General features: G+C 47.5%; 1 protein-coding gene across 4 annotated transcripts in view; it reads right to left on the reverse strand.

The window, feature by feature from the left end:
- Positions 1-12986, reverse strand: part of TTC39A (tetratricopeptide repeat domain 39A) — a 66112-nt gene that overhangs the window by 20119 nt on the left and 33007 nt on the right. For all 4 annotated transcript variants that reach the window (XM_068140586.1, XM_068140588.1, XM_068140584.1 and 1 more), the window contains exon 8: positions 12024-12089. In XM_068140586.1, coding sequence (XP_067996687.1) covers positions 12024-12089 — 66 coding nt within the window. The remainder of the gene's footprint in view (positions 1-12023; positions 12090-12986) is intronic.

Raw genomic sequence — 12986 nt, forward strand, 5'->3', positions numbered from 1 at the left:
ATCTGTAACCATTCCTGTTCTGAAGATAATCTCAACCAAATACCAAACCTTTATAACCTTTCCAACGTACTTACGTGGGAGGCAGAGGCAAACTAATAAATAATTCATGTATTATAATTAACTTCTCACCCTATTACCCCTTTATTTGTAACCCAGGTAAGTAACAAAATATGATGCAGTCAGCTTCTTTAATCTGCCCAGATGAAAACCACAAATGTTTGGGTTCAAAAACAAGTAGGACTACAGTAGTGTAAGGTTCCAGACAGACAGAAATGATCTGTGGCATGAACTGCTGGCATGAAAAAAACATCCAAAGTAGATTTACAAAGTACATTTATTTGAAGTGAAAAATCTTCAGGCTGGATTATTGCACTGAGCCTTTCCTGACATCAGTACCAAGCCTTAATATAATTATGAAGTACACAGAATATAAAACTGTTACCTACAATGACTGGTGATCACATTTGTGAACAGCACGAAGAATGACACAGAAACTTTGTTAGTCATACAGGATAAGAGCATCTCTTGCCAAGGTGATCTCACTTACATATTTAGAATAGAATAGAATAGACCAGACCAGACCAGGTTGGAAGAGACCTTCAAGATCATCACATCAAGATCATCAACCAATCCAACCCACCCAAACAACTAAACCATGGCACCAAGCACCCCAGCAAGTCTCCTCCTGAACACCTCCAATGATGGTGACTCCACCACCTCCTTGGGCAGCCCATTCCAATGGGCAATCACTCTCTCTGTATAGAACTTCTTCCTAACATCCAACCTGAACCTCCCCTGGTGCAGCCTGAGACTGTGTCCTCTTGTTCTGGTACTGGGTGCCTGGGAGAAGAGACCAACATCCACCTGTCTACAACCTCCCTTCAGGTATTTGTAGAGAGCAATAAGGTCACCCCCAAGTCTCCTCCTCTCCAGGCTAAGCAATCCCAGCTCCCTCAGCCTCTCCTCATAGGGCTTGTTTCATAGTTTCATAGTTTCATTCAGGGTTGGAAGGGACCACAAGGATCATCTAGTTCCAACCACCCTGCCACGGGCAGGGACACCCCACACTAGATCAGGCTGGCCAGAGCCTCATCCAGCCTGCTCTTAAACACCCCCAGGGACGGGGCCTCGACCACCTCCCTGGACAACCCATTCCAGGGCTTCACCACTCTCATGGTGAAGAACTTCCTCCTCACATCTAGCCTGAATCTCCCCACCTCCAGCTTCATTCCATTCCCCCTAGTCCTATCACTACCTGAGATCCTGAGAAGTCCTTCCCCAGCCTTCCTGTAGGCCCCCTTCAGATACTGGAAGGCCACAATGAGGTCACCTGGGAGCCCTCTCTTCTGCAGACTGAACAGCCCCAACTCCTTCAGTCTGTCCTCACAGGAGAGGTGCTCCAGCCCTCTGATCATCCTTGTGGCCCTTCTCTGGACACGTTCCAGCACCTCCACATCCCTCTTGTAATAGGGGCTCCAGAACTGGACACAGTACTCCAGGTGGGGTCTCACCAGGGCTGAGTAGAGGGGGAGGATCACCTCCCTCGACCTGCTGGCCACACCTCTCCTGATGCAGCCCAGGATCTGATTGGCTTTGTGGGCTGCAAGTGCACATTGAGAGCTCATGTTGAGCTTTTTGTCCACCAGCACCCCCAAGTCTCTCTCCTCAGGGCTACTTTCCAGCCAGTCACTGCCCAGCCTGTATTTGTGCCTGGGATTGCCTCGTGTGATTGCTTGTGTTCCAAACCCCTCACCAGCTTTGTTGCTCTTCTCTGGACTCGTTCCAGCAAGTCAACATCCTTCCTAAACTGAGGGGCCCAGAACTGGACATAGGACTCAAGGTATGGCCTAACCAGTGCAGTGTACAGGGGCAGAATGACCTCCCTGCTCCTGCTGGCCATACTGTTTCCGATGCAGGCCAGGATGCCATTGGCCCTCTTGGCTGCCTGGGCACACTGCAGGCTCATGTTCAGCCTACCATCGACCAGTACCCCCAGGTCCCTCTCTGCCTGGCTGCTCTCCAGCCACTCTGACCCCAGCCTGTAGCACTGCATGGGGTTGTTGTGGCCAATGTGCAGAACCCGGCACTTGGATGTGTTCAATCTCATGCCGTTGGACTCTGCCCATCTGTCCAGCCTGTCAAGGTCTCTCTGCAGAGCCTCTCTACCCTCCAGCAGATCAACTCCTGCCCCAGCTTGGTGTCGTCAGCAAATTTACTGATGATGGACTCAATGCCCTCATCCAGACCATCTCAAATAGATGTTTTAATACATCCAAACACAAAGTTAGTGTCTGTACAGACAAGGAATGCAACCCACACTCACCCTCCATATGGCTGCACACTGTAAAGGAGCAACTGTGAAGTAACTACATTAAAATATTGCCCATTCAGCAGAAGAGGGCTGCAAACCTGGCACACACTTGAGCCTAAATTTTAAACAGAGTAGCTACACAGGTATGAGAAGCTCTCAGAGAAGTCAGTTCACTTTGTGGTATGTCCATAATCCTATTTTGTCCATTAAAGAGGGCTTACTTTTTGCTCTGTCACTCGTACACCCCAAGATCTCTAAATTGACTTGCTGGAACATGTCCAGAGAAGGGCAACAAGGCTGGTGAGGGGTTTGGAGCACAGCCCTATGAGGAGAGGCTGAGGGAGCTGGGGTTGCTTAGCCAGGAGGAGGCTCAGGGCAGACCTTATTGCTGTCTACAGCTACCTGAAGGGAGGTTGTAGCCACGTGGGGGGGTTGGTCTCTTCTCCCAGGCAAGCAGCAGCAGAACAAGAGGACACAGTCTCAAGCTGCACCAGGGGAGGTTTAGGCTGAATGTTAGGAAGAAGTTCTCCATAGAAAGAGTGATTTGCCATTGGAATGTGATGCCCAGGGAGGTGGTGGAGTCACCATCACTGGAGGTGTTTAGGAAGAGACTGGGTGGGGCTCTTGGTGCCATGGCTTAGTTGATTAGATGGTGTTAGATGATAGGTTGGACTCGATTGTCTCAAAGGTCTCTTCGAACCTGGTTAATTCTATTCTATTCTAAATTAAAGTAACAATACAATCAGTAGACAATCTGAAAAAAAAGAAATCTAACAGTATTACAACACTTGCTTGTAGAAAAGGCTGCAACCAAGCTGCTTCTCCTCAAAAAAAAATCCTCTTGCAAACTGTTGGGGCTTTTTTTGTTATGATGAGACCCCCAGGAAAGCAGGGTGATCAAGGTGTAGCTGGGAAACCTGTTTTAGATACCATATTCAGTCAGCTAGCCTCCCTAGGCTCCCTCTGTGGCTATTAGAGACAGATGTAATCCTCCAGGGAATAACTTAGCACAGAAAACAAGGTAAGACATTATGAATCACCTTTTCAAGGACCTACTCCTCCATGAGGAGCCTACAGAGATTAGCCAGCAAACCTAATCAGCTAAATGAGATGTCGCGACTTGAGCAATACCCCCATGGAATCCCCACTGGGGATCCAACTTAGCATCTCAGAACTAAATCACAAGCAGCTACTGCTAGAGGCTAAGGAGAAACTCTGCAAAGAGATACACTCAGTAGTGCCAGTCACTGAGCATGTTTGTTGGGACACACCTTCTAACCATAAATAACCCACAAACACCTCCTACACCCATGCCACAGGTGACACAAGCAATCCCAGAACACTGGGAATGAGCTCACAAAGTCTATTACAGGGCATACTGCTACAATATAAAGCAGATGTCACAGGATCACAGGATGTTAGGGGTTGGAAGTGACCTCTAGAGATCTTCCAGTCCAACCCCTCTGCCAGAGCAGGACCATAGAATCTAGCACAGGAACACATCCAGATGGGGCTTGAAAGTCTCCAGAGCAGGATACTACACAACCTCTCTGGGCAGCTTGTTCCAGTGCTCTGGGACACTGAAAATGAAGAAGCGCTTTCTTGAATTGAGGTGGAACATCCTGTGTTGCAGTTTACATCCATTGCCCCTTTGTCCTATCACACAGCACAAATGAGCAGAGGCTGTCCCTTCCTTCCTGAAAGCCAGCCCTCAGATATTGATAGACATTGATTAGATCCCCTCTCAGTCTTCTCTTCTCCAGAGTAAACTGCCCCAGGGCTCTCAGCCTCTTCTCATCAGGCAGTGCTCCAGTCCCTTCAGCATCCTTGTAGCCCTCCCTTGGTCTCTCTCAAGTAGATCTCTGTCCCTCTTGAACTGGGGAGCCCAGAACTGGATGCAATATTCCAGGTGGGGCCTCACTAGGGCAGAGCAGAGGGGGAGGAGAACCTCCCTCAATCTGCTGGACACACTCTTCTTAACGCACACCAGGATCCCATTGGCCTTCTTGGCACAATGCTGTCACATGCAGAACTTGTCAAAGCAGTAAGTGCTCATACCTCTCCCAAAAGATCAAAGTGACAGCAACACATTTAGGTGCTGTTTTCTGGCAAAGTGTAAGTTACTCTGAAGAGCACACAAGATGCAGCACAAACCAGGGTGCAATGCCACTTCTTGGAGAAAAATGTGCTCCAGTGCAGTAACTTCAACCTTTCTGTGCAATCTCCTCCTAACATCCCATGATCTGTTCAGTCCCAGGACTGTCCCTACATCATATTACATGACCATCTTATCAATTTGACCCTTCTCCCAAGGCACCTGCTGCTGCATTCAGGAGCAGTGGGGATTCCCACAGTGAATGAACAAGGACAGTGCCCAAAGCCATTATCAGGCAGTGCTGAGTATTTATTTCAGCTGCCATTGACTAAAATCCATCTACTTTCCTGAAGTGAAAGCTCTCCAAGGGTACTTTTAAATCACTGTCTTTTAATGAGGGATCTTGAAAATTAAACCAGATCAAGGTCATCATTCATGCCCTATGACCTGACCACACCACTGCAAATTTAGCAAGAAGGATGGATACTACTAACAGCTTTTATGAAGAGCAAATTAAAGTGGTAGATGGGGCATTTAAATGCCTCCTACAAAATAACTGCAGCTGTAACTTCTAAAAGCTGCAGAAGAGAGCAAAATGCAAACAAAAAAGACACTCAGTGGGAAACTGGAATCTAATTTATTACAAATTGACACATCAAAAACATTCTTCAGCTCAGTTGCTTTGGGAGAAATGTCCTCCCACATCAGAAAGTATAATTTGGAAGAAATTAGTTCCATCTGAGAGTTTTCCAGTCTTCCCCTGAAAATGTGCTGTCATCTGACCCTCTGAGAGATTGCACTAGCAAATGGTGGGCTGATGGCAAATGTCTCTGCAGCTCAGGAGCATGGTATCAGTAAGCCCCTACAAAATAACAACATCAGCAAATACCAGCCTGAGGCCTGACAGAGGAATCCTAGAATTGTTAGGGTGGGAAGGGATCATCCAGTTCCAACCCCCTGCCACAGGCAGGGACACCTCACCCTACAGCAGGTTGCTCTCAGCCACATCCAGCCTGGCCTTAAAAATCTCCAGTGGTGAGGCTTCTACCACCTCCCTTGGCAACCTGTTCCAGTGTCTCACCACTCCCATAGGGAAGAACTTCTTCCTAACAGCCAATCTCAATCTACCCATTTCTAGTTTTGCTCCATTCCCCCCAGTCCTATCACTCCCTGACACCCTAATAAGTCCCTCCCCAGCTTTCTTGTAGCCCCCTTCAGATGCTGGAAGGCCACAAGAAGGTCTCCTTGGAGCCTTCTCTTTTCCAGACTGAACAGCACCAACTCTTTCAGTCTGTCCTCACAGGAGAGGAGCTCCAGCCCTCTGATCATCCTTGTGGCCGTTCTCTGGACACATTCCAGCATATCCAGATCCTTCCTGTAATAGAGGCTCCAGAGCTGGACACAGTGCTCCAGGTGGGGTCTCAGCAGAGTAGAGCAGAGGGGGAAAATCACCTCCCTCGTCACGCTGGCTATGTTTCTCTTGATGCAGCCCAGGCCCTGGTTGACTTTCTGGGCTGCAAGTGCTCACTGTTGGCTCATGTTGAGCTTCTCATCCCCCAGCACCGTCAAGCCCTTTTCTTCAGGGCTTCTCTTAAGCCATTCCCTGCCCAGGCAGGGTTCGGTGCTTGTATGGAAGACAATGCAGGGACACTTCTGATCTGGCATCAGCAGTCAGTTATCACTAAAGACATGTTTAAATGCAGATGGGACCCACGGTCCACTTCCTGCCCAGTGAGTGAGTAGGGCATGCCTCTCCAGGACAGCCTACCCATCGGTGTACAATACATACAGCATCATAGGATGTTAAGGGTCGGAAGGGACCTCTAGAGATCTTCCACTCCAACCCCTCTGCCAGAGCAGGACCATAGAATCCAGCACAGGTCACACAGGAACACATCCAGATGGGTCTTGAAAGTCTCCACAGAAGGAGACTCCAACCTCCCTGGGTAGCCTGTTCCAGTGCTCTGAGATCCTCACAGTGAAGCAGCTCTTCCTCATGTTGAGGTGGAAGTTCCTGTGCTGTAGTTCACATCCATTGCCCCTTGTCCTATCACAGGGTGCAAGTGAGCAGAGACTGTCCCTTCCTTCCTGACACCCAGCCCTCAGATATTTATTGACATTTATATTTACATACTTCTGCCCACAAAAAAATTGTCACAAAAGGGGGGCAAAACATCATTGACCCTCCCTGTTCAAATGCAGAGCCTATGCCATGAAGCATAAACAAAGCTGTATTTTTATTAGTAATACAGGGGAAAGGAGCTTCAGCAGTGAGAAGGGCACAACTGGCACATACTGGACTGAAAGGGAACAAACACAGCCTTGGGCAGCTTCTATACTTCCTTATCTTATCCTACCTACTATTTTGAGACTCCAGACTGCTGTTAAGTTGATCATGCTGTCCACAGTGCCCACAAATGGCTTAGGAATTAATGGAGCTTCAGGCTTGTCTTCATTTACTATCAGCCATGACATGTCTGAGAGACAAGAAGAGTCCCTCAGGGCAAACCTGCTGGCGTCAGGGCAGATTAATGATGGGGAAAATATCGCAACACAATTTCTGCCACTTTGGATAAATGCAGGGACCACACCTGAAGCAAGCTGTCCTCCAGTGAAGGCTCAGGCAGACTGTAAACAGCTCACAACACTAACCATGAGTCTCTGACTTTTGCACAATCTGATGCTCACCATGAGCACTTAATGGAAACGACTGCGAGATGAGCAGGCAGTGTGAGCTTGCAGCCTAGACGGCAAGTCACATCCTGGGCTGCATCAAAAGATGCATTGCCAGCAGATCCAGAGAGGTGATTCTGACACTTTGCTTTGCTCTGCTGAGACCTCACCTGGAGTACTGTGTCCAGGTCTGGAGCCCTCAAGATAGGAAGGACATGGACCTGATGAAACATGTCCAGAGGAGGGCCATGAAAAACACCAGGGGCTTGGAGCACCTCTGCTACAAGAACAGGCTGAGGGAGCTCGGGGTGGTCAACCTGGAGAAGAGGAGGCTCTGGGGAAACCTAATAGCAGCCTGCCAGTACCTGAAGAAGACTTTTAAGAAGGATGGGGAGAGTTTGTTTGCAAGGGCTTGAAGGGACAGGACAAGGGGCAATGGCTTTAAGCTGGAGAAGGGCAGATTTAGATTGGATGTTAGGGACAAGTTATTTACTGTGAGGGTGGTGGAACACTGGAACAGGTTGCCCAGGGAGGTGGTTGAGGCCCCCTCCCTGGAGATATTCAAGGTGAGGCCCTGGGCAATCTGATCTAGTTGGGGATGTCCCTGCTGACTGCAGGGAGGCTGGACTGGATGACCTTTGAAGGTCCCTTCCAGCCCAGACCATTCTATGATACCCATGTATTCCAAACTCCTTTGTGCTACACAAACTCTCCCTCTCCTCCTCTGTCACTGTTTCTTCACCTTCTACACTCTTGCCTGTACTGCAGGGGACATCTGGAAAGTACTGCAAATGTAACTGCAATTTTGCTTTTGCTTTTAGACACCTGACTCACAAATGTTAAATGCAGAAGGCCTTTTTTTTTTTAATAGCATTTTAAAATAAAGGACCATCAGTGACCTTTGATCAATGTATTTAAAATACTCCTTTTTTGTTGTGTGCAGAGAGAAAGGTTTTGCTTAAATTTATGGTAATTTAGGTCATGTTTCAGTGTATTATTAAAAGCTGGAATCTGAAGCTGACTCATCAGCACAAATATCAGCCCACTCATAGCCATACAAGAAATCCCAGGGCCAAATGAAAACAACAGAAAATCAATTAGAGAGGCAATTTTCATCCAAAGCAGTAAGATGAGTGCTCAGCAAGGTATTCTCAGAACTCTGCTGGTACATGAATTGCCCTTACAGTTCCAGAATAATATTTATATATTCAGGACATATATAATATATATATTCAGGAGCAGGGAGGTCATTCTGCCCCTGTACTCTGCATTGGTTAGGCCACACCTCGAGTCCTGTGTCCAGTTCTGGGCCCCTCAGTTTAGGAAGGAGGTTGACTTGCTGGAACGATTCCAGAGAAGGGCAACGAAGTTGGTGAGGGGTTTGGAACACAAGCCCCATGAGGAGAGACTGAGGGAGCTGGGGTTGCTTAGCCTAGAGAAGAGGAGGCTCAGGGGTGACCTTATTACTCTCTACAACTACCTGAAAGGTGGTTGTAGCCAGGAAGGGGTTGGTCTCTTCTGCATTAGGAATAGTGCAGCCAGCAGGAGCAGGGAAGTCATTCTGCCCTGTGCTCAGCACTGGTTAGGCTGCACCTTGAGTACTATGTCCAGTTCTGGGCCCCTCAGTTTAAGAAGGACATCGAGACACCTGAATGTGTCCAGAGAAGGGCAACAAGGCTGGGGAGAGGCCTTGAGCACAAAGCCCTACGAGGAGAGGCTGAGGGAGCTGGGATTGTTTAGCCTGGAGAAGAGGAGGCTCAGGGGAGACCTCATTGCTCTCTACAACTACCTGAAGGGTGATTGTAGCCAGGAAGGGGTTGGTCTCTTCTCTCTAGCAACCAGCACCAGAACAAGGGGACACAGTCTCAAGCTGCGCCAGGGGAAGTTTAGGCTGGAAGTGAGGAGAAAGTTCTTCACCAAGCGAGTCATTTGTCATTGGAATGTGCTGCCCAGGGAGGTGGTGGAGTCACCCTCCCTGGAGGTGTTCAAGAGGGGATTGGACGTGGCACTTGGTGCCATGGTCTAGTCATGGGGTCTGTGGTGACAGGTTGGACTCGATGATCTTTGAGTTCTCTTCCAACCTTGGTGATACTGTGATTTTGCTTTAGATGCTCTTTGTTTTCATTGCTGATAGAGTACAACTATTTGACTTTTTGCCAATACTTGTGAAATTGCTCCTGGTCAGCTCCTGGAATTTTTCAAGTTCTGCCAAAAACCCCTTAGCTTTTAAAGCAGGCACTGTATTTTCAGATTTAAGATTCTTCCTGTAAACTAACACAATGCTGATGACACTTACCCACTTACAGCCCTGGCTAAGGGAACATTTTTCTCCTCGAAATCTAAATTAAAAACCATCACAAAATAGTTGAGTTTTAACTTGTTGATACAGCTTTTGTCGTGTCTGCAGGACACCAAACATTTAGATGAACTTTTGAGCTCCCTTCCAGCCCCTAACCTTCTGTGATTCACTGTGGCAATGCCAGTGACGAGCAGTGTGAGCAATCTGGCAGTGCAGGTCTAGAGCCTGACGTGGTGGTAGGCCATGCTCAGCATAAGTGCAGAGCCAGCTAGCAGTGTAGCAAAACAGTGCTGTGCCTGCAGCATGTAACTAAAACAGGGCACTGGTAGCTATAAACACAGAGAGTTATCTTGGGACAACAGGACATGCACCTGCATCAACAAACCTTGCGTGTCATTAGTAGTTGGACCAATAATCTGTAATAGTGTGATGTGTGGTCACTCAGAGGGAACCAATGAAGCCATGCCAACAAGGCACTCTGAGTTTATATAAGTTGTAGAAGCTCACTCGCTACGCACTTCTGCCTTTCCTTTCCCTTCTTCTTCCATGCTTTACTTTACTGTGCTATGCTCGCACCATAGGCCTGCACCACAGGCCTGCAATACTGGAACAATAAAGGAACAATACTCGATCATATTGGTCAGCTGTATTGACTCCAATCTCCATTGTCTATAATTCACCTTACCCAGCAACTGTTGAATGGATGAGAATAATGGTTTAGGGTAAAGGGACTGGGTTTTCTTTATCCAGGAACTCAACTCTGTGTGAATCTCATGTTCTGTTGCTAGGATGAGAGACAAGATATCAAACTAAGATATTACCATCAATTTAGTGCCTTATTTTGAAGCAAAGAAAAAAAATCTACAAAAAACTAACACAGCTCTTTCTGTGTATCTGTCCTGAAGAATAACTCAGGCTCAGGCAAGTTCACTGCTGCTTCATCCCTAAACTCCTGTCCTTAAACTGCATGCACAAACAACACAGGTCAGACTGGTTAATCACTAGGCAAAAAAAAGTGCTTCCTCTTTTAGGCAAAGAGAATGTAGGTGCCACCCTCAAGTTATCAGTTGCTATTAAAGGCATGGAGAGGAAAAAAAAAAAGAAGAAAAAAAGAAGGAATCAGACATTAAATTGATTTTTTTTCCCCCAATTGGATGTCATGCAGGAACCTGTCAGGGACATTCAGATACCATAATGATAGCAACTATCAAGTCAGCTAATACATTAAAGCCTAAGAATGCACTTCTGGCTATGGATTTCTAAGCACAAGCATACATCACAAGATCAGTGACAAAGACACTACAATGTAGACACCATTGCATCAGCCACTGTCATTATCAGGCTTCACAAGTCTATCATCCTTGAACAATGGTATCACAATCACTGTTATCAGCCACTGTCTTTATCAGGCTTCACAAGTGTATCACCTTTGAACAATGGCATTGCTATCACTGTATCAGCCACTGTCTTTATCAGATTTCACAGGTTTCACAAGCAGACATGCTGGAGAAAAGGGATGCCATCCAGAGGGATCTAGACAGGCTGGAGAGGTGGGCCCAAACCAACCTCATGAGGTTCAACAAGACCAAGCGAAACATACTGCATCTGGGTCAGGGCAATCCCAAGCACTGATAAAGGCTGGGCAGGGACTGGCTTGAGAGCAGCCCTGAAAAAAAGGACTTGATGGTGCTGGTGGATGAGAAGCTCAACATGAGCCAACAGTGTGCACTTGCAGCCCAGAAAGCTAATCACATCCTGGGCTGCATCAAGAGAAGTGTGGCCAGCAGATCAAGGGAAGTGATTCTCCCCCTCTACTCCACTCTGGTGAGACCCCACCTGGAGCACTGCAACCAGTTCTGGAGCCCCTATTGCAGGAAGGATATGGAGGTACTGGAACATGTCCAGAGAAGGATGATCAGAGGGCTTGGAGCACCTCTCCTATGAGGACAGACTGAGGCAGTTGGGGTTGTTCAGTCTGGAGAAGAGAAGGCTCTGAGGAGACCTAATTGTGGCCATCCAGTATCTGAAGGGGGCTACAGGAAAACTGGGGAGGGACTTTTTAGGGTGTCAGGGAGTGACAGGACTGGGACGAATGGGAAAAAAAACTGAAATGGGTAGATTCAGATTGGATGTTAGGAAGAAGTTCTTCCCCATGAGGGTGGTGAGACACTGGAACAGTTTGCCAAGGGAGGTGGTAGAAGCCTCATCCCTGGAGGTTTCTATGGCCAGGCTGGCTGTGGCTGAGAGCAACCTGCTGTAGTGTGAAGTGTCCCTACCCATGGCAGGGGGGTTGGAACTAGATGATCCTTGAGGTCCCTTCCAACCCTAACAATTCTATGATTCCAAGTGTATGGTCCTTGAACAAGGGTGTCACAATCATTGTATTAGCCACTGTCTTTATCAGATTTCACAAGTGTATCACCTTTGAGCAAAGGTGACAGAATCTTTGAAGTGCAATACTTCAGACAAAAAAATAAAGGACAACTGAGCTGCAGAAACACATCAGTGCCAGCAGTGCACACGTGATCCCAATCAGAGTGTTTCAGAGGGTTCAGAGCTGATGTGAGGAATAAGACAGAAACTCCTGTCTCCAGTTTTTTAATTTAAGAGGGCAATATACCAATAATACTTCAGTTGACACTTACCTTGTTTCCAGAAAACCCAACAAACTCCAGTAGTCTCAGAATCCGTGCAGGAAACATGGACAATGTCTACAGAGAGAAACGTGGCAGTTATACAGTAAGAGACTTTCTGCCCCTCAGCTACCAGCTGCCTCTTGCAGCTTCTCCAAACACAAGAAATGATCACTACAATTACTGAAAACATCTTTATATGGCTGACAGTTTCCTGGGTAAATGCTGACATCTGCTGTATTTTACATACAAATGGAACAAAAATGTGTGTTCAACACAGAGCCCCTGCCCAAGATTCCCTGCACAGGGATGTGTTTACACAGCACATGCTTAGTAACTCCTGTACCTCTCAGCTGCTTCAGAAACAGTGGGTGCAGACCACACCTTACACACAGTTATTTGTGCAGGAAATCTGACACCTGGGCACAGGCCAGGTTCACATCAAGTAATGCAAAGAAGTGAAATCACCATGCACTTTCTACAGCCCATCACCTGAATGACCACATCACCCCTTGCCATCTCTGGGTCAGAGCCTCTCTGACACACCAAGAGCCACCCTCCTGTACCATTTCTGACCAGAACACAAGCAACAACAGCCAGCAGCAGCCTGAGCATCAACTGCCCTGCTAACAGCCAAGTCCCTGGTTACTTCATAGTGCCAGTCCAACAGTAACTAGAAGTCAACAAGCACAGGCTCCTGCACAAGACTTCTCCAGCTCTCATGCCACTGGGTCCTGCTCATGAGGCTTCCCAAGTACTGGTTGCCTGGCTACTGAACAGCCTTACTGGCAGGTGGGCACAGGCCCTCAGCAGCATTCTCAGGAGCATGCCCTTAGCCCTTGTCAGATGAGCTCATTTCTTGGCTGAGAATCTCTCCACAAGGCTGGGTCTGCCCACACAAAGTAATGTTGCCCATGCTGCAGGTAGTACTTTCTTTACTTCCAAAGTGTATTTGCTATCTATTGTTCTTGCACC

This window comes from Melanerpes formicivorus, unplaced genomic scaffold (genome assembly GCF_026170545.1).
Source record: "Melanerpes formicivorus ecotype bairdi unplaced genomic scaffold, bMelFor1.0.p_v2 SCAF_7, whole genome shotgun sequence".
In the NCBI taxonomy this organism is placed as follows: domain Eukaryota; kingdom Metazoa; phylum Chordata; class Aves; order Piciformes; family Picidae; genus Melanerpes; species Melanerpes formicivorus.